The sequence below is a fragment of the Tinamus guttatus genome, unplaced genomic scaffold (genome assembly GCF_059628265.1).
Source record: "Tinamus guttatus ecotype Peru unplaced genomic scaffold, ASM5962826v1 Tinamus_guttatus_pri_ptg000330l, whole genome shotgun sequence".
Classification (NCBI taxonomy): Eukaryota; Metazoa; Chordata; class Aves; order Tinamiformes; family Tinamidae; genus Tinamus; species Tinamus guttatus.
The window spans coordinates 2275189-2300679 of NW_028288864.1; the positions used below are offsets into that span (position 1 = coordinate 2275189).

The 25491-nt window shown below is 45.2% G+C and overlaps 2 protein-coding genes across 2 annotated transcripts; one reads left to right on the forward strand and one right to left on the reverse strand.

Annotated features, from left to right (window-relative positions):
• Nucleotides 1-1215: 1215 nt before the first annotated feature.
• On the forward strand, nt 1216-9707 carry LOC104578049 (cytochrome P450 2W1). The gene is made up of 9 exons (XM_010225582.2): nt 1216-1428; nt 3040-3202; nt 5004-5153; nt 5237-5394; nt 5930-6103; nt 6939-7080; nt 7466-7650; nt 8300-8441; nt 9517-9707. Exons 1-9 carry the CDS (start codon nt 1231-1233, stop codon nt 9705-9707), a joined length of 1503 nt encoding a protein of 500 aa, XP_010223884.2. The 5' UTR covers nt 1216-1230.
• A 3648-nt stretch (nt 9708-13355) lies between these two features.
• Nucleotides 13356-23577, reverse strand: LOC104578051 (cytochrome P450 2W1). Its single transcript, XM_088529453.1, has 9 exons — nt 23358-23577; nt 20429-20591; nt 19006-19155; nt 18729-18886; nt 16748-16921; nt 15741-15882; nt 15334-15518; nt 14563-14704; nt 13356-13582 (listed from the first exon to the last, which is right to left on the reverse strand). Exons 1-9 carry the CDS (start codon nt 23538-23540, stop codon nt 13395-13397), a joined length of 1485 nt encoding a protein of 494 aa, XP_088385579.1. The 5' UTR covers nt 23541-23577; the 3' UTR covers nt 13356-13394.
• Between the last annotated feature and the right edge of the window lie 1914 nt (nt 23578-25491).

The following is a 25491-nucleotide window of genomic DNA, read 5'->3' on the forward strand; positions in this document are numbered from 1 at the left end:
ACCCTGTAACATCTCCCCGCCTCTCAGACAGCCCCGACCTGCAGCCATTTGTTTGGGGACCATGTGGGACTAGTTTTAATCACAGCCATGGCAGCCTTTACATGAGGCCCACCCCATCCCTCCCCTCTGCATTTGCAAAGCTGAGGACATTTATCTGCTAAGTAACAGCTTTTATATGATCTAAACTGCCAACTCTGGGTAAATCTACCCTTAGCCTTGTGCTTCCTGAGCATGTAAGACATCTTTTTTTCCTAAACTTCTATATTCACTTTGCCAGCTGTTTATTCCCTTTATCCCTCTGAAAACCAAGATTCAGCCACACAGATCTCAATTCTGTCTCTATGAGATTTGAACCTGTATGAAGGATGTGAGCACTAGGTGTTATATATCTTAATAGTAATTCCATACTCAAGTTTTGCTCAAGGTCTGAAGCCCACCAGTCCAGCTAACTTCATAGTTTCTTCCCTCTGTCTCTTAAAAGCTACTCCTTCAAAATGAGGAATCTTCACTGAAATTTCAAGTCCAGTTTTGTCTTCCCATTTAATTGCAACTGAATCCACTCATGATCACTCCATTTTTCCATGGCTAGCTGTTACATGTCCTCTACTTCAGACACAAAGTCTGCAATCACATCCCTTCTGGGCAGATCAGAGCCTATTTTATGAGGAAGTTTATGACCTATAACACCCAGAGATACACAGGCTTTACCATTATTATGCTTTCGATTTCTACCTGATATCAAGCAAGCTGAATTTGTCCCCAAAATACTATTTTTCTGACCAGTAACATGAAGGGGATCTCAGATCCTGTCCAAATCTGATTCTGGAGGTTTCTAATAGGATTCAAGAAACCTATTTAGTTCCCCGTGTCAGTTGAGTGTTTGGAAGGTCATGGTATTGCTGATAAAGGACTTGGAGGTCTCTGGGAGGAGGAGGCTATAGAGGAATGCCAGGCACCTTTTCCCATGTATATGTTCTTGCACACACATGCATGGGTTTGTAATTTGAAACTCTCTTTTCTTCTGGACAGGCTTTGCAAACTGCTTAGACCACATTCTCTGAGGTGTTTAAAGAGGGTGGAGTATGCAGTATTTATTTAGGTACTCTACAAACCTTAGTAAGAATCGAGTGCTTGTAGCAATCGCAGAGAACAAACAGAAAGCTGGCAGAAACGGAACAGTGCCACTGCACTTCTATTGCTTCAACCTCTCTAACCAGATTATTACTAAAAATGGCTTTTTTAATTTCATTCATCTCTGATCCTGCATTAATTTGTCTGCTGTGTGCAGCAGTATTATTAGCTGTACTCTATTTTTCAACTGGCTCTAAAAAATCTGCTTTTAAATTGCCTCCTGGTCCAACTCCTCTTCCGATCATTGGTAACCTGCATTTGGTGGATATTAGAAGGCAAGATAAATCACTAATGAAGGTAGGACAAGAAACCTCCCCCAAACCCAGATTCTAATGCATTGAGTTGTATCTAATCTAGTTGAGATTCTAATACTGAGTTGTATCAGCTAAACTTTTTTGTCTTTTTTTTTTTTCTTTGAACTGTAAAGGTGTGAAAATTGCATTATAATATTTTTCTGAGCTTCTTCTAGCAATGCCTGTGTTGATGCACTGTCATTTATGAGTGAACAAGCGTTTAAAAAAAGACCACTGTGTAATATGGCATTTCTTCATTTGAATGTCATGAGGAACATGAAGTATATAATGCTTGTGGAATTCTAATTATTAATCTGACAGCTCTGGTAGTCAGGAATCATTAAAGCATCAGGAAATAACTAACACGAAATGCAATTTCTTTCTTCCCTGCCACCCTGGCGAACTGGCAAGAGGAATTCCTCTCTGTAGTGTCCCCATAGCTGCTTTGGAGAGGGTCAAATCCAGGTGCCTCTCTGCAAATTTTACTTCCCTCCTAACGAATCGGATTCACGTGACAATCTAGATGGCAGTGCAGGAGCAGGATGGAAAATTTGCACTAAGGAAACCAAACAAATAGCCTGCAAAGCCTTCTCTTACCTGCTAATTAAAACGGCTTACCCTGTTTATGGAGATAAACGACTCCCGCGGCCAAGGCAGGGCTGGCACCCGGCCCGCGGCGCTGGCGTCAGCCCTCGGCACCCTCCAGGCTCGACCTGCGTGGGGACAGAGAGCCTGAGCAAACAGAGCGGAGCCGTTCGCCAGCAGCGTTCACGGGGCTCCCATAATCCCGGCGCTAAGCAAACACCGGCGGCTCCCCGGGAGGGAGAAGCCGTGGCCCGCGGGAGGCTCCCGGCCCCGGTGTCGTGCCGCGGGCAATGCTGGGGTTAGGGTCAGTTTACCCAGCAGGGCTGGGCGCACATTGCTCCTGTGTCACCGCATTCTTCTCTCCCTTCCGTCTGCGTGCTCTCCTCACCTGATAGATATGCGGTATTGCCTATGTTTGCCTTTGATTTGGGATCCATCCAGAGCGGTTATCTCCCCATCTCCCCTCATGGGTAGCAGGAATTACTGCACTGAGCGACATGCAACAGCACTTGCAATACGGGAAACCCAACAGGGAATTTGCAGGGCAAGCGGGGATGGATCCCTCCCTTTGGGATCAGCGTGATACCGCTGCTGGAGCAGCGGGCGAGGACTGAGGCTGCCTGTGTCCCATGTCCTCGCTGTGGCAGTGGCTCCTGACTGCCTGGCCCTGTCTCCAGGCCCCTCCGGAGTCATACCTGCCTCCATCATGATCCCCCGGGCCATAACGAACGCCTCATGCAGGCTCAAGGCCGCTCCTTGGATCGTGTGGCACGGACACAGGAGCGCTGAGGTACCGCAGGGCTGTGGGGAGCGCATGCTTCCCTCGGCGACCGCGTCACCACTGCTGTTCTCAGCAGGTGAACCAGACTAGTAACGTACTGACTTGGGCACGGGGCGGTTCTTGTGGCAATCAGTTTAAAGACCCAGACGAGCATCCTCCTCCGTGCGTTGGTTTTGGTGGCCATCAGCTCGCGGGAGCTGCCCGCGCACTCCTGGCCTCGCTAACCATCACAGCTTGCCTCTCTTTCAGCTCGCAGAAGAATACGGCCCGGTCTTCACCCTCCATTTCGGGTTCCAGAAAGTTGTGGTCCTGACTGGGTACGAAGTTGTGCGGGAGGCGCTTGTGAACTACACAGAGGAGTTTGTAGACAGACCATCCATCCCAATATTTGACCAAATTCAGAACGGAAACGGTACTAGAGAAAGGAGGGGGGGGCGGGCGGGATGACACCGGCGCTTAGCGTCAGCCTCACTGTGCTTCCCCCAAACCCTGCACAGGGCTCCTAAAACCCGCTCTGGCCCTCCTGCAGCCAAGCATCTGGCTTTCCTACTTTTCCAACAAACCTCATGGCACCCTTGCTACTGTATTTGCGACCAGGATGAGGAGGGGGGTTTCTAGCAGCCCTGCAGAAATTTGGGGGTTCACTTCTGCAAAGACGGGCAATGGGAACAGAGCAGCTCACTGCCACCAACGCGTCTTCCAGTCGCCCCTGGGGTCTCACAGGAGCTCGGGCTGAGGCATTCGGCTGTTGCGAGCCGTCGGGTTTTCCCTTTCTCCCGCTGCCAGGTGCCACACGTTTGGACATAATCTTTCCACAGAATCTCGGCTCCACACTCGCTCTGGGGTTGGAACGATGTGAAACAGGTTTGGGCAAAGGCAAGGGGCCGAAGCTGTAAATTCTTCCCACAAACAGTCCCAAACAGTTTTTCCAAGGCAACCCTCCATCCTCATGACCTCCTTCAAAGAACATTTTATCTTGTTTTTTGACCTTTTGCTTGAGCCGAGGCTTTAGCTTTGGGCGTCTCAAGAAAGAGCTTTACATGATAGTCACAGGGGATGTTGAGATTGCAAACAGTAATTAAATTACCCAGCCATCATGACAATAAATGAATTTATCGTTATGTAAAAACAAGGAATTGATGGGGAGCATTTTTGGAGTCAATTTATATGTAGCATATCCCTGTGGGAGACTGTCAGTATTTCAGGATAAGTCCTTTCACACTTACCTTATCAGTCCAAGTGTAAGCCATCTAGAGGTCACACAATTTCTGACAAAAAAATTTTTCTTCGGAAAATGCCGATTTGTTGATTCCAACATGTTTGCAGAAAGGACTGTTCCAAATGAAATTACCTGAATTAAAGCAGATAAAAAAAAAAGAATGAAAGAAATTGCTTTGACATATTTAAAACAGAAAGTTTTGCTTTCCAAATTAAAACTATGCTGCATAAAAATTGTGTTCAGTCAAGGATGTTCAAAAATCCTGCAGCTGAATGTGATGGAATGCAAAATAACATAATCCATCTTTTCAGTTAACACAATCTGGAATATTCTTTGCATTACTGACACACATTTTCATTTCACTGCATCCAGCACCATGACAGGATGAACTATCCATCTCTGCTTGGTGTCATTATTAATCATCATGACATGAGCTCAAGGACTCCATAAAAGGACAGTCTTTTTCATCACTGCTGAGAAAAACGGTGCTGTTAGGAATTTCAGCAAATCCCAGCATGGATAGGGTTGTGTGGAGCAGATATATCCCATGCCACTTAGAGAGAAGCCTTTATGATTGAAACATGATAAAGGCGGAAGCTGCCAAAGTGGCTGCTTGGGGCCCTAGACTTGCAAACAGAGACAGAAAGGTTGTGTGATTGGCTTAGACAACCTCTCTGCCCTCTCCAAAGCCACATGGGGCTGGTCTGAAAAGCCTGACCTACTTACCTTGTACAGAAGAGAGGGCTGGGTCAGACTGGGGTGCGTGAGAGCTGCTCTTTCACCAACTAGAGACCCAGTGAGACTGCGGAGAACTGAGCAGAGAGGAACCAGGGATGGGCACACAAAAATGGGAGACTTATTCTCCAAATCCATGGGAAACCGGGCAACAGAAGGACTATTGGAGATCCCAGGGAGTCCAGTCCCCTATCTTGCTTTGTGTGGTGGAGCTCCTCCATGTATGTTCCCAGTGGCGATATCTTAATGGCCTCCTCAGGTATCTTCTTTTCTATTGGGGAGCTCTGGAGAACAACTCGAAGGTTCACTGTATCCAGCATGCGCAACCTTGGCATGGGGAAAAAAATGATGGAAATGAAAGTTTTCGAAGAGCTTCACTTCCTTATAGAGATGATCAAATCCTTCAAAGGTGAGCTCGGGACCATCATAGTGCCACCCAGCCCATTGCTGCTGCAACATCCCATTGACGTTTCCAACCTCCTTTCATTGCAGGGGAACCTTTTAGCCTGAGGTCCTTCAACAATGCTCCAACCAACATCACCTTCCTCATGCTGTTTGGGGACAGGTTTGACTACAAGGACCCAACCTTTCTCACACTCCTAAGACTCATAGATGAAGTTATGACTCTTCTGGGATCTCCATATTTGAATGTATGTAACCTATCCCCTAGATTAACTTTTTGTTTTTTTTCAACTGTATATTGACAAATTATGGTGAGCCGCACAAATCGCAGGATTTAGTTCAACAGTTCTCAAATATTCAGAACCAGCCATTACACTTAAAATGCGATGGTTGTCCACATGTCATCCTGTCACCCCAAATATCCAGCAGAATTCGAAGCAGCCCCTGAAGTGGGTGTCAACAGCAGTGGTGCAGGGAATGTGGGAACTGGGTAATACCAGGAGCCCTCTTCCGAGTCTGACCACTCTGCAGCTGGTAGGGGAGCTAAGCCCACATAGTATTTCAAATGCTAGAAATCAGGCAGTACTAATTCAAAGCTGAAAAGCTTTGCAAAGCCCTCCTTCTTCATGCAAAAAATCTATCTGTGACCCATCTAAGAGTTCCTAGGATGTTACTGCTATACTGGACTCACCTGATACGTTATCCCTTAGGAAGAAGTTATTTCAGCTTGTTGATACTATAGCAGACTAAATGCCTTTTTTTTTTTTTTTAATTCCTCACTAGTATTTCAATTTCTACCCATTCCTTGGATTTCTTTTCAAAACCCACAAGATTTTGCTTGAGAAAATAGAAGATGTACGGGTCATCTTGAGGCAATACATGAAGACAAGCAGGGAAGACATCAATGAGAACAGTGTGAGGAGCTACATTGATGCACTGATATTCAAGCAACAAGAGGTATTTGACTGCTTAGCCTTGCTGACTGCACTCTTTTTGGGGGGTTTTCTAGCTAAATTTCTAGCTTCTAGCTAGATTTTCTACCTAAAATGACTATTCAAGTCAATGCTGTTATCCCAGTAGCACTGAAAATGCATGAACTCACATGACAGCTTTTTTTTCTTATGGCAGTGAAATCAATCAATCACTAATACTGTTTCTCCAAGATCAAAAATAAGCTCAAAGTATTAAATGATAGTTCATAACTACCACTCCTGTCTTTGCCTTGCATCTCACCTTAGTAAAAATCCAGTGCAGTCTCTCATGTCTGTTGATTTCAATGAACACAAAATATTTCTGAATTTCTTCTATTCAACTGGACATGGGCCAGCCATCAGCATTACATCTTCTACCCACCTATATGGAGGAAGATTCAGTAGAGTCTTAAAGCCCAGTGGAAAAGATTTGAAAAGCAATTTTGAACATCCTAGAGCAATCCAGCCCTCCCTCCCATCCTGGGCAGGAGGCATTTCTTGAAGCTGGAATTAGTTCAACGTCCTTCTGTGCAGAGGAGAGACTGGGCTCCTTCCAGACCTGCCAGGTGGAGTCAGTAAACAACATCTGGCAGTGGGGCTCAGCCTGCTTCTGGCTGGAGATGGATACCAAACCTAAATCTCCCTCCAAATTTCCCATCTTTGATGCTGTGCCTGCAAAATCAGGCCTATTTTATCACTCATTTCACAAACGCTGTTCACACCCAACCGTGTGTCGCGTTATGGGGTATTTCCCAAGTTCCCTGAATATTAACACAGGTTCAAGAGCTTTCTTACGAGTCAGTATGCTTGTGTGTTTCAAGGAGAAAAACAAAAAAGACAGTCTCTTCCACGATGACAACTTAATGGCATCCATCCTTGACCTTGTGATGGCGGGAACAGAGACCACAGCCACGACCCTACAATGGGCCATTCTGCTGATGATGAAGTACCCAGAGATTCAAAGTGAGCTGCCTTTACTTACACTCCATCTGCGATATGGTTGATGAGGAGGGGAGAGGCCTGGCCTACACAGAAGCTCTTTTTCCCCCAAGAGCTGAACCCTGTCTCTGTCATTATGAACTCCCGATGCAATTAGGAGCTAAACGAAGTCACAGCAAATAGTCTTTGTGCCTTACAGGGGGACAGTATGAGCAGGATGCAAAGTACGATGCGAGGGGAGCTATCCATGCACATGCTTGAACTAAAAATAGAGGTGGGAAACTCATGACCCGTGTTTTAGAAACCATTTCCCTCCAGAACCTGGGAAAAAAAAATGTTTTTATCAAAACAAAATCCAAAGAAGCTGGTGTCTTTGCCAGGATATGTTCACTTTGTTTGTTCCTTCCAGAAAAGGTGCAGGAGGAGATCGGGAGGACTGTCAAAGCTGGAAGCTGGGCCACATACGAGGACCGAAAGAGCATGCCGTTTACAAACGCGGTGATACACGAGGTGCAGAGGTTCATCACGCTCCTGCCCCATGTTCCCCGCTGCACTGCTGTTGACACCCACTTCAGGGGCTACTTCCTTCCCAAGGTACATAATTGCTCAAACACACCATCCTTCCTGTTTTTTTTTTTTTTTTTTTTTTCCCCTCCATTGGCACTAGTTAGCTCTTAGATTCAGGCTTCTAAAGAGAGTTACAGGACAGAAGTCCAAAGCAAGTGAGGCTTGGGAGAGTTTCTTCTTCCTCTCCAAAGACCACACTGAGCCCAGAGAGACTGGTACCTTAGGACTCAATCCCATCCCTGTCATGCTCACTCCTTCCTCACTCCAAAAGTGATCCAGTTTTACTGCCTTGATGCCATCTGCAGAGGCAGGTGTCTTCCAGGGGCCTTATAGGATCTGACCCTTTGGTCTGGCGTTCCCACAGCACCATGTGCTGCTTGGCTTTGATTCTTGGCACTGCTGGGAGAATTTAAAGGGACTTACCTCTCAGCTGGCTAATAGAATAAAACCCTCAGCATCTTCACCTATCCCAGGTAGAGCAAAACTGCTGGAGACAGAGTGAGACATTTGGTACCTTCACTCTGGACAGCACTCATTTCTGGAGTTCCTTCTGGTCCCTGGCGCATTCCCCACATCACAGCAACTTCACTGCTGCCTTAAGTCTTCGTGTATGACAAGTCCAGGTAAAACTTGACTCTTGCTAAATTCTGTACCTTAATGTACGCTTTTCCTTCAGGGTATAATTGTAATCCCATCGCTCACTTCAGTATTGCTGGATAAGACACAATGGGAGACACCATATCAGTTCAACCCCAACCACTTCCTCGATGCTGAAGGGAACTTTGTAAAGAGAGAGGCTTTCCTGCCCTTCTCCACAGGTAACTAATGGCCTGACCTGCACAGAACTGAAGGGATGGCAGGGCCATTTTATTACAATAAACACAAACAAGGTCTTGATGACAAAGGCCCCACTCTCAGTCAATAAGCAACCAGGCAACTGAGCAGAGCCGATTATCTGTGCCCAGGCAGACTGCTCTCATAAACCCAAACTAGGGATTCAAACAGCTAATGGCAAGAACACTTGCTAGGTAACAGAAAGTCTTCCCTCAGAAAGGAGGATCACCTATACAGTGTCTTCATGACAGCCATAAATGCTTCCAAAGGTTACGGATTTCCAGAAACACCTGCTGCCAGCCTGTACACTCTATTACTCCAGCAATGTGCCTCAGGAGAGGGCCCAGCAGCATGGAGGGGTCTTGCTGGGAGTTTAAAAAATCCCAGGGCTGCAGGAGCCTGTAAGTACTGTAAAGGGAGATCTGCAGAATGCTACAAATCCTCCAGTAACCTTATACTTTCCTACTGTTCCTCTTAAATGATGACTTTCATGGATTCCAGCATGTGTTACAACAACAGAGTTTCACCAGTGATTTCTGATATGGGGAAGTCATTTCTCACTGTCCAAGCGTTTCATTCCTATAGATACTTATACAAGGGCACGGAATCTAGCACAAAAAGGAGGAAGGAAAGAATAAACAATCTTTTCTAAAAGTGAAGCAGATTAGGATAAAATTCCACAAGAAAAGTGAGCTGTCAAACCATCCCCACCATAGGAGTCAACAAGATTTTTCTATCAGCCTGATTTTTAAAGAGGAAGGGTTTAGCTAAAGATGCTGAGAGGTTTGGAAGATTCATAAGTCCACATGAATCGGGTAAAGGGAAGGATCTGTTCTCAATAATGTAATGCATGCAAAAACTGTAACCCCAATCCACAACCCTGTTGTGCTAAACACCAATATATGCAGCATGAGCCCATCTGCAGCAGACAGCTGACGAGCTGAACGGGCAGTCTTGGAAGGAATGGGTCCTTGGGCGGAAAGAAATCAGAGGGCCAGAGCAGAAAGTGATTTTAGCTTGATATTTTCATCACGTAAACACAATTCTTCCTATCTGCAGGGCGAAGGAACTGCATCGGAGAAAGCCTTGCCAAGATGGAGCTGTTCATCTTCTTCGTAGGGCTGCTGCAGACATTTACCTTTCAACCCCAGCCAGGAGTTTCAGAGGCCGACTTGGACCTTACCGTCCCCCAGACGACCTTCACATTAAGGCCTCAGCCTCAGGCCACCTGTGCTGTCCTGCGTGAATAACCACAAGCTTGGTAAAGAGCGACTCAGGTGAGCGGGGAAGCCACTCGGACCCAACGTAGCTCAGCTAGGACTCAGCACCCCCAACCCTGCCACGTCATTCGCTTTCATATCCCACTGTCTCCATCCACTTCCACTCAGCCGCTCTCCACCTCCACATCTCCCCATAGGTTGTTGACCCCTCTTTGCTCCTGAGCTGTGAGAGGGTATATGTGAGCAATTACAATCCTTCTGGCTGGTCGATAAATATCCTGTGAATGGTGGCCTGGCCAGTGTGCCAGAAGGCAGTGACGTGCACATACGTCTTCTCAAGAGAAGGATGCTGTGCATGGAGCAACTGGAAGGCCCACGAAAGTTGTCTGGTGAAGGGCAAGCAGCACATGAGCCACATAGATCTGACATGCAGGCTCCTATGGCAAAGCAGGGAGGCTCTGAGTGTTGCAAAAATCTCCTCAAAACCACTGTGAAGAGAGATACACTGCCACTTACTGGGACTCCTGCATGGAGTTGTTTCTTCCTTGGAACAGTGTCCTGAGAGATACAGCAAAGTGTGCAAACCTATTTAGATAGGCAAGTAGCCACCAGGTTCGACGCTGCCTCACAGTCTGAACAAAGAGAGTCTACATTTCTAATTTTGCAGTCTAAATCATAATGCTACACAAGAATTGTATCAGAAACTGATCATAAAATGCTAATGACATGAAAAATAAAGCAGACTCATTTTTATAGATCTCTACCTTTTCTGACTTTGTTAAATACAACTCTCCATCTCTTAGGAACGCATGGGTAATCAGTCTGGTATTTGGGATAGCCTGGCCATTGGAACCAAACGTGTGATTTTTCCTTGCAAATAGAGTGTAATTTCATGCTGCTTGTATTACACATATACAGATACGCACCGAATTATGGATCAGAAGAAATCAGATTGTGTTGTTTCCTCCACTCCTTAGCTTTGTCTGGCTGTCTCCGTGTCTGTAGCGCTTTTATTTGCCACCATATTCCTCAGCCTTATTCCAGTTCACACCTCAGGCATTTTTCCATTCTCATATCTGCCTGTGAGTTGCTGTTTCTCCATATTCATTACCTTATCATGTGCAATATCACAATGTTTATGTTTCCTTCTTCACGGAAGCCCAATAAAGTTTTAAGTCGCCAGTGTCTTCACTATACCTCAATGTGCCTGCCACCCAACCGGGCATTACACAGAAATGCAAATGCCCTGAGATGCTGATTCTGAGCCCAGAGTGACAATGAATATTATCAGCTTGACCGGTAATTGATGGGCAAAAGCTCTACTAAAAACAGTTCAGTTGGAGACCCTTCACATCTGGAGAGTGGTGTCTCCTTCTCTATATGAACTTAAAAGGCAGATGTGACAACAACCTGCTGGGAATGGGAGGAACAGAACCAGAAAGCAAGGGGCTGGGTTCAAATCTGAACTAATTCCCTTGGGCAGCTTCAGACCTCACTCATTGTCACCAGCTTCTGGGGGTTTGGGCTTCAGAGGAGAGAAATGACTTTCCTACCCTGCAGAGCACCCTCCAGCACCTGCACTTTCCACGCTTCTCTTTCCACACTGGTGCTCTGGCAGCCAGGCCAAAGCCTGCAGTGTCACTGGGCCCATACAGAAATCTAGCAAGACTGAGCAATACGAATGCGTCAGGGAACATCAACAAGAGATAGCAACTACCAGATGCAAATGGGCACAAGCAACCAGTTCCTTGATTCCTTTAAAAATATATCATATTTGTGCTTGCATTAGCAGACAGATAGAAGTGATCACTCCCAAGCTCACAGACAGCTGAGTGTATCTCTGCAAGGGAAAGAGCCTCCTCCCATTTACTTGTTCAGCCAAATGATGGCAGAACATTGATTATGACTCAGCTACAGATTTATCTCGCAGAAAACATTGGCTCTTGGGGCTTAAAAATGGGTGGAAATATCATCTCACATTCCTTAGTGGCCCTGAGGGTCTTCTTTCTAGCTGCAAAACATGTTTGTGCCCTGCAACACATCGGCCTGAGGAGAAGGCAGAGGTCCCGGGGCAGAACAGGTGGGTTGGTTTCTGCAGATGTGAACTACCCCGTCCCACAGCGTTGCCAGCACAGCTGGGCCGTGTGCCCTGGGATCAGCACCCTTCTGCAGGCCAGCCTGGCACCCGAGGGCTGCACAACCAGCAGCTGGGGCTCTCAGAGGGGCAGTGCTCGACTGCAAGGATTGCAGCAGCTGTAGAGATCCATAAATTGAGGGCTATCTTATATTTGAAACCCCTCTGCACGTTAACCATCATGCAGAATTATTGCTTCTATTTTCCTTTTGCCACGAGATGGCACCACAGCCCCTTTGAGCACCAGACAGCCCAGCCCTGCAGTCCTTACTGGGGTAAAACGCCCTGCCACCCAGGCTGAGGAGAGCAGAGTTAAGCCTTGAGGCTCTATGCACCCCTCACTCAAACAGGGTCACCTGTGAGCGAGGCTGGGCACTCACATATACATTATAATTTACCATATGCATACACATTTATCATATATCATTTACAGACATTTAACATTAACCTGGAAGAGTCGGGTGATGTGCTGGGAACAGGAAAAGTCTTCTCTTTCCCATTCTGGAGCATATGGGAATTTCTTTCCACCTCGTTCTCTCCCATGGATTTACAAGATCAAATAACGTGGGACAACAGTTCAACTCAGCTCTCATTGCAGACTTAGGAGATCCTTGTGGCCTCCAGTCAGCGTTTCAGACCAAGCTGCTGTGAAGAAGTGTCCTATTGCCTGCATTGATGAGAGGATGAGGTGAAGTTCCAGCTCTAGTACTTCCAGGAGAAGAGATAACAACGTAAGGGAGGATCCCAACAAATTTCACAGAGGAAAAGAAAGGGGAGATGAGTTTTCTGTTACTTTGCCTGGATTTGCCCCTTAAGGAAAGAGCATTTTAGAAGCATCTTTGCAATGTTTGCACACCTGTTTGTCCAAACCTAGTAGTTTGAAAAGCGGTTGTGCTTATGTATCTGGAAAGAGGTAGAAAACGGGGCTTTGGACATCTCAGAGATTTGTTAAGTCCTATTATCAGTGCCAGAGTAGCAGAACCAGCGCTCAGAAAGCACCAGAGAGTCCCAAAAAACTTTGTTGAGATCCCTCAGAGCAAGAGGGGCCTAAAAAGTGCAATATTCAGTACCTGGAAGCCTGCAAGGTAGTAGAGGAACATCCACAGCACATAGAAAGAAGAGGAATCTGGAAAGAGTCTGTCAGCTGGGAATCCCCATCAGGCAATGGGAAAAGAGCTAGGATATGCGGTTAAGATACATACAGATATTTGAGAAAAGATGTATCTCATACTGCTCCCCAAATGCAGAAGTAACACACTGCCGAGAAACATTCTCTCCCAGACACTCAGACCTGGCGTAAGTTCTTACGTCATGTATTTAATCTGTAAAAGGAAGCAGTGACTGTCCTGCTATTTTCAGTCACATATGGCTGAAATTTTCCAGGTAATTTTACGCACTGGCTCTCCTCAGTTTCTTAGAAAAATATTTGTTCAACAAATATTTTAAGCATTTGCAAGTCTCTGAGTAAGAAGACACTAATTGTTTCTACTGCATAGAGATCTGGTTTCTGCTTTGTGCATCTGTTGGACTCTGTGCTTTGCATGGATTAATTACATGGATTTTTCTTGGTTTAGAGCCTTGGTTTATTCTCGAAGCACAGCACAAGCACACTGTGGATGAGGTCTCATGGTGAATCCAGCCTCTGCAGTTGTGTCCAGCTCAGATTCTTTGACTCCAGGTGGGGGTTTAAAAGTAAATTTCTGCATCAAGCCTGTGAAGAAGATGAAGAGCTCCACCGTGGCAAGACTTTCTCCAATGCAGTTTCTCCTCCCTGCAATGCCAAAAGTATGGCCATTTGTAGTGTGAAATGCTGGCTCAGCCTAACAGCTCTGCTCTGCTACTTGGAAAGAGTAGGCTCTGCCTATCTGGGAAGTGAACCTGGAAATTTGCCTTCCCAAGGAAAAGCAGACTCTTGCTTGAAGGCATTAAGAAGAGCATCTCTAGCAGGTCGAGGGAGGTGATCCTGCCCCTCTACTCAGCCCTGGTGAGGCCGCATCTGGAGTACTGTGTCCAGTTCTGGGCTCCACAGTACAAGAGGGATGTGGAGCTGCTGGAGAGAGTCCAGCGCAGGGCTACAAGGATGATCAGGGGCCTGGAACATCTGCCCTATGAGGAGAGGCTGAGTGAGCTGGGCCTGTTCAGCCTGGAGAAGAGAAGGCTGAGAGGGGACCTGATCAGTGTATATAAATACCTCAAGGGAGGGAGTGCAGAGGACGGGGATGGTCTCTTTTCAGTGGTGGCCACTGATAGGACTAGAGGAAATGGCCAGAAACTGAAACATCAAAAATTCCATAGGAACTTAAGGAAAAATTTCTTAACAGTGAGGGTGACAGAGCACTGGAACAGGCTGCCCAGAGAGGTTGTGGAGTCTCCTTCTCTGGAGATCTTCAAAACCCGCTTGGATGCAGTCCTGTGCCACGTGCTTTAGGTGTCCCTGCGTATTCCGGGGGTTTGGACTAGATGATCTCTAGAGGTCCCTTCCAACCCTAAGCATTCTATGATTCTATGATTGAATCTTTTGTAGTTCCCAGTGGTGTCTTTAAACAATAGCCCAGGGCCCAGCGTGCCTCTGAGTGTGGGCTGAGAGGCTGTTTGCAACTCTCCAGAACCCAGGGCAGATATTTCTGAGATATCACCACAACTAGCCTGGGTGCTGTTCCTAGCAGAGACTCTTATCCTGTCCCTTGACTACTGTCTTCTGAGTGGCACTGATGATGCTGAACTCTGTGCAGGATCAAACACCATCATTACCTGTGGAGAAGGGCAGGAAAGCTTTCTTCTTCACAAAGTTCCCATCCACATCAAGGAAATGGTTAGGGTTGAATTCATCTGGTGTCTCCCATTGCGTTTTATCCAGCAGCACCGAGGTGAGCAGAGGAATCACTGTTGTTCCCTGCAGCAAAACCACTTTCAGCTTTAGCCAGTAGATGCATCAAACATCTGGCTTTGCCCATTCAACCTCATAAATCTCACCTCTCTTTCAGCTATGGCTGCAAGAAAACCTCTACCACTGAAAAACTAATTTCTAAACTTCTGTGTGACCAGAAGACTGTTAATAGGGATACCCAGTGCGCTAGATTTACTACCTAGTATGCAATTAATAACAATGCTTATCAGCGTGCCCAAGTTATGAAGCAAAAGGGAAAGGCGAGCTAGGCTTCCTTCCTGGTCGAGTTCTCTGCTAGCCTCAATCAATGAGACAATGCTGAGATACTCCAAAGTCAACGTGATTTTATAGGGCCATGAATACCAAGGGAGGGAATTAAAAGAATAAGGAAGATTCCAAGTTATGAGCACTGGACGAGAAAAGAAACGTTACAGGAAATGGGAAGCTGGGTGTATAACCATGAGGTGATCTTGCCTGGACAAGAGCAGATGGGGAAGTCGGGCTCTGCTGCCTTCCCATCAAGAGCCCTGCAACTCAGCTCCTCCTCTTGCGGGGACATTTCCTGCTGTAGGTCACCATATGCTGCATGGGAACCACCCCACTCTGAGTCCTTAGAGCAGCACCTAAGCACATACCTTAGGGATGAAGTAGCCTTTAAAGTAAGTGTCAGCAGAGGTGCACCGTGGAACATGTGGCAGGAGGGTGACAAATCTCTGCACTTCATGGATCACTGCGTTGGTAAATGGCATGTTTTTCCGGTCCTCAAAGGTAGGCAGGCAACCAGGGCCAAGAACTTGCTCAATCTCTGCATGCACCTTTCCTACACGGAAAAAACACAATCTGAGTTCTCCTCGGTGGCAAAGCACCTTCCAAACCCCAACCCATGCTGACTAGGGCAATGACGAGTGGCAGGGCAGGAGGTTGCACAGTCCCTGGAAGGAGAGATGAGAATAACCCAGTGGATCCTTTGATCCTCAATGGCAGCATAAATTGCTCAGACTGCACTCTCTATATGAAAAGCGAGGCCATAAAGGTGTCTTACTTTGAATCTCAGGGTACTTCATCATCAGCAGGATGGCCCATTGCAACGTTGTGGATGTTGTCTCAGTGCCAGCCATGAGCAGATCAAGTGCAGAGGCCAGTACATTTGCATCATAAAATGAGGTATTGCTTTTATCTTTCTCCTTTTGAGAAATAAAAGAAAAAAGGTAGAACTATAATAAGGTTTCTGTGATGCTCCAAAAAACCCAGAGTTATACGATGTAGAAGAGTGCTGGAAATCCATATTTTCTCTGGGAAACCCCTTCAACATTCATTCTTATACATGTAAATACTTCTGCAAACAGTCCAAGACACATCTACTTATTACTTTTTGATGCTTATTTTTAGTGATGATTGTTATAATAAAATGCCTCTCATCCATAAGGGATGCACCCTGCAAAGCATCATAGGAAATACCATCCAAGGGGGTAACTTAGCCTTCAGAGGTGCTGGAGTGAGAAGAAAGTGAATTACACATTGCACTGCATTAATATTTCAGCATATAAATACTTCAGTTTTCAGTAGAGATATTTTGACACTCAAGAGTTTGCCAAAAAAAAAAAAAAGATAAACTCTTTGCCCTAATACACTCAGCATTTCCAGTCTGTGTCTGTGGACCCTGAGAAGCTTGACAAGACATGAGGTGTTCCTCACTTGGTGCCACAGGGGCAGTGTCATGCGAGGGAGGCAGAGGGCAGAGAACGATTCACGCGACACCGACGTGGTGTTTGTGAGTGTGATGCCTTCCCCAGTAAGAAAGGGAACATAGCTGACACCTGAGGAAATGCCTCACATTTCCATGCTGTATGATCTAGTGAGTTCTTTCCTGTCTTTCCTGCAGTACCCAGTATTTAACAAGGATTAAAAATCTGTGTTACGATAACAGAATGTTTACCCCAAACATAAACATCTCCATGCAGACCTTAGCAGAGCATGGTCATTAGGCAAGCGACCTTGAGCGTCTCTGCATATGATATCACACTAGGAGTCAATATATTGTTGAAATACCTCTTGCTGTTTGAATACTAATGCATCGATGTAGCTCGTCAAGTTGTTTCCATTCATGTTTTTTTTGCTCTCCTTGATGTGTTTGTTTAAGATCACACACACCTCTTCCACTTTTTTCAGTATCATCTTGTGAGGCTTGAAGAGAAATCCAAGGAATGGGTAGAAATTAAATAACTGAAAAGAAAAAAAAACCAGCATAACAAGATTAAACCAAAAATAAACACTCATTATGTTGTAAAACTTAAGTATCATAATGGAGAAACTATTTATGTGCATAACCAAATGACATGTTATTGGAGTCTCTCGTTTTTTGGTAACTAAAAAAATTTAGTGTATAAATGTCTCCTTTTATTAAAAAATCTCTACAGAAATAAATGAGCCTATCAGACTTGTCTAGACATAGCCTATAAACACGAATTAAAAAATACAATTAAGGGAAAGTGATAGTAAACTGGTGAAACAATGAAATTACATTTTTAAAGAGGTAATAAAGCAAAAAGATAAAGCATTACACTTTATCCTCAAAATCCCAAACATTCAGTAAGCCAAAATACTTATGTTTTAAAGTTGTTAGATCATCATTTTTAACATTCACATGAATTATAAATCAATTACACTCAGTTCTCAGCACCATTAAATTTCACAGCACAATAAACAGTTTCGCTTTATGTGCAGGGGGGTTACCTACACCATTTCTCAGTGTTATAAATAAACCAGCTGCAGAATCAAAATGACAAGTCTCATGCTTTACCTTGCACTAATTGTTTATATTTTTTGCCATTTGCTGCAAAATCTAAGCCTGCTTAAAAAAAAAAAAAAAAAAAAAGGATGTTATGCATTTTTTTTGTTGTAAGTAATTCTCATACTGGTACTAAATTCACCAGCATCTTTAAAAAAATGATTTTTTTGAAATTATCTTAAGGAACTAATAGTCTAGTCCTTGTGATGAAGGATTAAGCTTAAGAGCTGTTTGCTCAGGTTGGGATACATTTCTTGTGCCGCTCTGTTTAGCGAGTATGGCCTCACTTTGCAGTTGATTTAATGCCATGGTGACAGCCACCAGTGCCATCATGTCTACAGTCCTTCCTCTATAACGTCACTAGCTTCTTGAAAAGGATCAAGAGACCAAAATATCAAACCTTTCTAACTCCTAAATACACATAGACTTGTCCCAACAACAAGCAGTGCAGTTAATTTTGGGGCAGTCACGCAGCATTCAGCAGATATTAGGCCAGGTTATTTCCAGCGGTATGTGCACACAGAAAGACAATATTTCGATAGTCTTATCACTAGGGTGCTTTCAAAGAAAGAAACCCTGCTCATTCTCTCCAAGAGATGACCCTGTCCTTTCCATCTGAAAGCTTTTGGACTGCAAATATTAGGGAGTGGGAGTTGCTGTGTTTTGGGTGGTTGTTCTGTGTACCAGCAGTACTTTGTCAACAGCAGGAAAAACATTGATCCCAACAATGATAAAACATAAGCAGAATTCCTCTAAATTCTCTGGAAAAATGTGACAAATGTTTTTGAGACACACACCAGGATTTTTTTCCTGCAGTTACTGTGAAATGTTGAAGAAGGAAGGTCGCCCAAATTCCAGAGCTGTCCTGCATTAGGGTCTGTTAAGTTACCTTAAACTGCGAAGTTTGTTAGATAATGTCACTGAAAATGGATCTATAGAGGTCAGAGTCTATAGTGTGGAATTTTGCTGATGCTCTTGGGCTTTCTCCCGCCCTGCACAGCACCTGCTTTCTGCTGGCAAGGTCATATTCATACGTTCATTCTAGCGCTACCGTGTCATGCTGGACTTTCTTTGCCACTGTAGTTTATGCAACGGGATCTCATAAAGGAGGAAAAACACAGAGCAAAGGACCTTAAGTTTCAATGCCCTCAAGATTCTCAAAAACTGTCCAGCAATAGAAATCTGCTTGATCAACGAACTCAGACAAGATACTGGAGCATTTCAGCACAGAGGGCAACTTACATGCAAGAACGGAGAGCCAAGAAGGAGCATGACTTCATCTATGAGTCTCAAGAGAGTGACAAATGTTGGATCTTTATAATCAAACCTTCTCCCAAAGAGTATAGCAAAAGTGATGTTGGTGGGGGCTGTATTCAAAAATCGTAACCTGAAAGGTTCACCTAAAATTGAACAAAATCTTAGCTGTATTTGTTATTTCTGGAGCAACCAGAGGTCTTTATGGTGGCTCTGTAAAGCAACATAAAAGAACCGATGCTTCATCTCCCAATCTCCAGCTCACCTTTGAAGGACTGGATCAGGTCGACGAGAAAGTGAAGCTCTTCCCGAATCCTTTCCTCTGCCAGTCGTTTTCCCATGCCAAGATCCCGCATGGTTGCCATGGTGAACCTGCGTGTTGTTTTCCAAAGCTCTTGAGAAGAAAAGAACACACCTAGGGAGGAATCGCATGTTGCGTTTGCCAAGGCCGCATGGGATTTTCAAAGAAACACTGAAAACACAGCTGGGAAGTGCAGATATTTTCCAGACAATTCTCCCTGGAAAAGCCTGCTTGGGAGAGGACTGGAGCGCTCGCTGCAGGGCTGAGTGAGGCAGGTACATCCCCAGGTAGGCTCAAAAGCCGACTGTTTTAAAGATCAATCACTGCTCACACCAAAGCTCTGTTTTGCATGTTTCTAGATAAGCCTTCTCACAGCCATACACAGTGAAATGCACTTTAGATGGTATTTGTCCCAGAGTTGCTTTTTCCCCTAAAAAACAACAACCCAGCTGTTTCAGAGGCTGGAAGCAGATGATACTGTTTTGTCTATATCACAAACATAAGGTACTTCACTTAACAGCTGGTCTTTTAGAGGATGAACTTTTTGCTGTGCAGGAAGACAAGGATTAGGCCATGGGGAGGCACCTTTCCTCCCACAGAGGAGCTATGAGAAGCTGAAAGGTGGTGAGGACTTTCAAATATTACTTTTTAGTGCTATACTACGCTGGTTCCCAATAGCACAGTTGGAAACGCTCAGCCAGGAGGACACAGAGTTGTTTGGGTTTAATTCAGAAGTCCTCCTTTCCCAGGAAGGCTTCAAGGACTGAACATAGGCCATGTCTTCATACACTACTTAGAAAAGTGACTCACTATTATAAAATGAGAAGAAAAAGACCAACGTGCTGTACACATTCTATACGTATTAGGTCATCAGATCTCTTCTTTTCAGCCTTGGATTAGTCCCCTCATTGTTTTTCAATGTCTAGTCTTGGGCAATATATTACTTTTAACATGGAGTTCAGAATCATGCCAAAAATCTGTTTACAGAAGTAATTGTTTGAGGTATGAACAGCCCATGCTATTGCACTCTTGCCAGTTCTTGCAGTCTTTATCATGACTCATGCATGATCCTGTCTTTGTCTGAACTCCCAGTTACTGCAGCAAAGAGATTGCATAAGAATCACAGCTTTCATGTGAAAAAAATAACTTTCATCGTCTGCATTGCAAAAAATCCTCAGAATGTGACCTCTAAAACAACAACAACAACAACAACGACAAAACGCCAGGGCCTTTCTCTTAAAAACAATCAACCCCCTCCCATGCTTCCCGAAATGCAGGTCTTGACTGTAAGGGCCTGGCTCAAGACCTGCAAGTACTGTTGCAATTCCAAGAAAGCACTTGAGAACAGCATAGTAAACACGTCCTCATCTTCCCAAACTGCTCATACCGTTTCCATGCTGGATGTGATAGAATATGGGTATAGCTGGTCTGTCTGAAAACACATCAGCAGTGTTTAGAAGAGCTTCTTTTACTGCTTCATAGCCAGTCAGCACCACGGTCCGCTGGAACCCCAAATGCACAGTGAACACAGGGCCATATTTTTCTGAAATCTGGGGAGAAATAAAAAGCACAACAAGGAATTCCTCAGTGGAAGCAGTGCATCCTGCTGCGGCGGTTAAAGAATTGCCTTCACTCCTTGTTCTGCGGTCAGGAGGGCTGGAGGGCTGCCAAAGTTTAAGCCTCGAGCCACTCGAAACAGAAATCAGAGCAGTGAACTCTGGTCTACTTAGCCCAATAGTTTCAATACTCACACTCCTAGGCCGAGTCGTTGTACTCGCAGAGTTTGGTCCAGGAGATTAAAACAGACAGAACATAACATGACCCTTACGATACTAATGATTGCACAAAAGCATCAAGAAGAGCAACCAGACAGCAGTGGATCAAGTGCTGACCTGTCAGGTTGCAATGCTACAGAGGACCACAAGAGGATGAAAGAACCGAGGCATCATTACTTATTACAGCAATTAATGCAAAGATGTATAATGTGACTCACCTAGAATAGATATGTCAAAGCAGAGAAAAACCTTATGAAGTTCCAAAAAGGCAAGTGCAAAGTCCCGCATCTTGCGAGGAATAACCCCATGCACCAGCACAGGCTGGGGACTGACCTGCTGGAAAGCAGCTCTGTGGAGAACGACCCGTGTGTCCGAGTGGATGGCAAGTTGAACATGAGCCTGGAAAGGGGCATGGGTCTTACAGATGCATATAAATATATGAAGGGAGAGCATAAAAGAGACAGAGCCTGTTTCTTTTTAGAGGTGCCCAGTGACGGGATGAGAGGCAACACGCACAAACTGAAACACTGAAAGTTCCACCTGAACAGAAAGAAAAACATTTTTACTGCAAGGGTGACTGAGCACTGACCCAGATTGCCTAGAAAGATTGTGGAGTCTCCTTCTTTGGAGATATTCAAAAGCCCTCTGAACACAATCCTGCTCTGGGAAGCCTGCTCTAGGTGACCTGCTTGAGCAGGGAGGTTGGACTAGGTCAGCTCTAAAGTTCCCTTCCAACCTCAACCATTCTCTGCTTCTGTAACTATGTCTTCAGTCATGTGCTCAAAATAATGTTTCAGTTGCTGCAACAAGTACTATGCAACTTTCATAATGAAATCCTTTAAGGATTCTCCTTTTAGGGAGGATTTCCTATTTCATGTCATTCATTCGCTAATACCTTAAAAGCCTTCTGGCAAGTCAGCTGTCAAGTCATTACCACAATTGCACAAGGCCAATACAAAATGTATTACATGGACCTGCCTGCAAGGGGAATGCCTGCCCGTGAGCACGGGAAGGGCAGGTACAGCACAGCACTGGGACAGCAATGGAAGAACAGGAGCTAACAAAGCACCCAGCAACGCAACCATTCCCCAAGGAACAGCCCTTGGCCCAGGAGCTGCGCACGTTTCCAGGGTGCTGCTTGTACAAGGTCAGCAACTGCTGAAGACTTTGCTTTACCAACTCAGAAATTGCTTTCCTCCGCAGACAACCCCAGTGCTACCAGCTTGTCTGTCATGTTCTTAGCCTCTGTCATCACCTCAGTTGCTCCTCTACCCCGGCTGCAATGTCCTGTTACACATCTCTGCTTGCCCATTCCAGCATCTTCACATCAAACTTGTCCTCATCCTGCCCATCGCTGCAGCCCAGGTGAGCCCTGTCCTCTGCCCCTTGCAGTTGTTTGTCAGTACCAGTCGGGGCAGAGCAGTCATGACCATGTCTGCTTGGCAGCAGGCTCCTTTCCCAGTTGGCTGATTCGCTGGGAAAGCCTTGCACAGGCGATGCCCAATCATTCTGCCTAATACCTCCACCTTTCCCTATGTCCGTATTCCTCTAGGCTGCCACTGCCACGCTCCTGGGTCCTCATATCCCCTCCTTTCCAACCTCTCTTTGCTCACTCTTCCCAGCTCTTCCATGCACCAACTCAATCCCGATTCTATCCTCCTCTGCAGGAGATTACCTGGACTCAGCTGAAAGGAGCCATAGTCCAGCCACTGCTTCCCTGTTCCCAAGGGCTGGATGGCGGAACAAGACCTGGGAGGAGGACACATCCACATAGACATTCTGGATGCCTCTCACATGCCATGTGATGACAACAGGACAGGAAGCCAACTCCTTTTACAAGAAATAGTGTCAAGAGGTTGGAAGTCTGCTGCCAACCTGGAATATGATAGTATCGAGGCTTGGAGTTAGGTGATCAATCCTGATCAATCACACCCTGTTGTCCTGACATGTGGAACACCCACTGTCCCATGTTTCAGCTCTGAAAGAATAAATTGTTGAAATTTTACCCTTTTTCTGGATTGCAGACACAAGATACTTGTAATTCCTATGTAGAAACTTGTCTTACATAACTTCAAACCATTTGCCATTTCAAATGATTTGTCTTGCCTCTCGTCTGAAGTGTGCTACATTAAAGAGTGTTCTCATGAAAAAAATGGCACATGAACAACAAATATGAGATTTTTTGGCAAGCATAATTAAGCATCCATCTTTCAATTCAGTTACATAGACACGTAAATATATTCAAGTATTTCACAACACAAGAGATGACAGATTTTAGGTTCACAGGGCTGAAGTAATGCGAACAAATAGTTTTCAATGTGCACACAGCTCTTCTCACACAAGGACTACTTATGCTTAATATCAATCTTTCCAAAGTTGGGACTTAGCAGTTTCCTTAGACAGTTTAAACCTTTAAACCTTACTGCATTTTTTTTCAAGTGCATTTGGCACTGAACAATTAGAACAGCTCCTGGTGACAGAGTTTTAAACTGCAAGTGCTAATCCTGAACACACTGATAACACGGGATACTTGTTCCTTACCTTCATCAATGACTTATCTTGCCTTCGGATATCCAGCAAATGCAGATTACCAATCACTGGAAGAGGAAATGGTCCAGGAGGCAAATTCAAAGATGATTGTTTCAAACCCTTTGAAACATAGAGTGCAGCTAATAAAAGCAATATGCACAACCCACAAATAAAGAGGGACAGGAAGGCAGACATATTTTGGTAGAGCCTGCCTTTCAGTCAAACTACTGAGACGTGTTTTGGAAAACTCATGCTATATTTACTCAGAGTAACTGATATGAGGGCTTTTGCTCAGCTTTGCACAATCCTTCCCTCCTCCCCCAGCTCTCCAGAAAATTTGGACATTACATGTGCAGAAGGCAAAGTCCAAACATTGCTAGTGGTGGTAGAGTCTCGCCAGCTCCCCCCATCGTGGGACAAGACAGATTTCCCATATTCCCAAAGCTGAGCTCAGATTCTTCTGTCTGCAGTAATTTACTCAGCACCTCTGAATCCCATATCTGCTTTGTTATTAGACACTGATCATGAAATCTCTCTTAACATTTCTTCTTCATCCCTCACGTCCATTCATTTCTGTCTAACTATTCATTTTACCCTGAATTTACAAATACCAACCCCAAAACAACCCTTCACGCATTAGTCATCCCTTGTTTAGCATGGAAGCAGCAGGTCTGGCCAATGCAGATCGCTGCAGGTCAATCTGAGAAGACAGCCTCTTCCACACTCTTGAGTCCCTGCATGCTCTCTCAGTGAAAGGCCACAGAGCTGTTCAATTTCACAAACAAAATGATTGAGGACACATATGTTGCCTCTGCAACAGTGCCCTGTTGTTACCTCTATGCTCTTCCAATGTATTGACTATTACTATCAGAAATGCAAACTCCTTGAGCGGCCAGGCTTGAATGATTTGCCAGTCTGGTGGAAAACATCTAAGAGGAAACTTTTACACTTCTTACTCTTCCTTACTGCTGGCTACATTACGGGCAGCTTGTATAAATGCAGACTTGCTGATATCCCTGTGTTTTTTCCCCATCAGAGGTGGGTAAAAAGCTAATTCTCTGCTGCAGACTCCAGAGCCACAATTCAGTTTTGTGCCTTACTTTTTTTTTTTTATCATTGAGTCTTACAGTGAGGTGTAGTTCCTCCTGCTTGCAGCATTGTGCTAGCTGGTTCCACTTTCGCTCTTCACATGACAGAAGCAATAAGAAATATTGTGCCTTAGAGATGTATACTATTAAATCAATATATATGTGGAAGGCCTTGTAAAACACCTGCTGTCCAACTGCTTACTGGCAGCTTCTAACAGAGTGAGACCTGTCAGAACTATTACAAGAAACACACATTACGTTTGTAAAACTACTCCAATCTCACAAGCTGTGCAACAGTCCTGTAGGTGGGAGAAGAGCATATAACGTGTCTTTTAAGCCCTTCTATATCACAAGGATTTTGAAGTCCTTGTTGCAATATAAGATAGGCCTTCAGGACGCTTTGGGACTGTTCTAAGGCACAGCAAGCTCTGTGTTTACAAGAGCTGCAACTTGCATTCAAATCAGGAGCCTCTCCCACACAGCAGGCAGGACGGTGACTGGGCACAACAGCATCTCAGTTCACACCCATTCCTGCTTCAAACCTTGGAGAAACTGCCATGGAACACTCTCTCTGATACAAACCCCCTTGTGTTGCAAACAGCATTTTCTTGTGGTGAGGGCAGGAGCCTGGCAGTCTGGCTATCTGCGCTGCTGTCCTTGCTGGGACAATGACTTTCTATGTGGCTTTGAGCAATCATCTCAAGGACCCTGCGGAGCACCGCTCTGCCCGGCATGGGCAGCGCTGTGAATGTGGCCCTTGTTGGCGCGTTCAGGGGCTGTCCCACACCGAGGGAGCCAGCCTGGCTCCTGCCCTTTCCCTGCAGTCATTTCAGAAAGGTGTTTTAGGCCGCAGGCAGAAAGGAGGCCCAGCAGGAAACTGCTAGATCTGCATCTTTTCACACTTAAAACCACCCGGATACAAACCCTCTCCCTGCACTCTGTGTAGGGGGAAAAGTTACTTATTACCTGCTGGGTGAAGCAACTTGTGAAAGAGGTCAATCTGAGCAAAGATCAGAGCATCTCCCTAGACGGTGCGAAAAAAAAAAAACATTTTCACA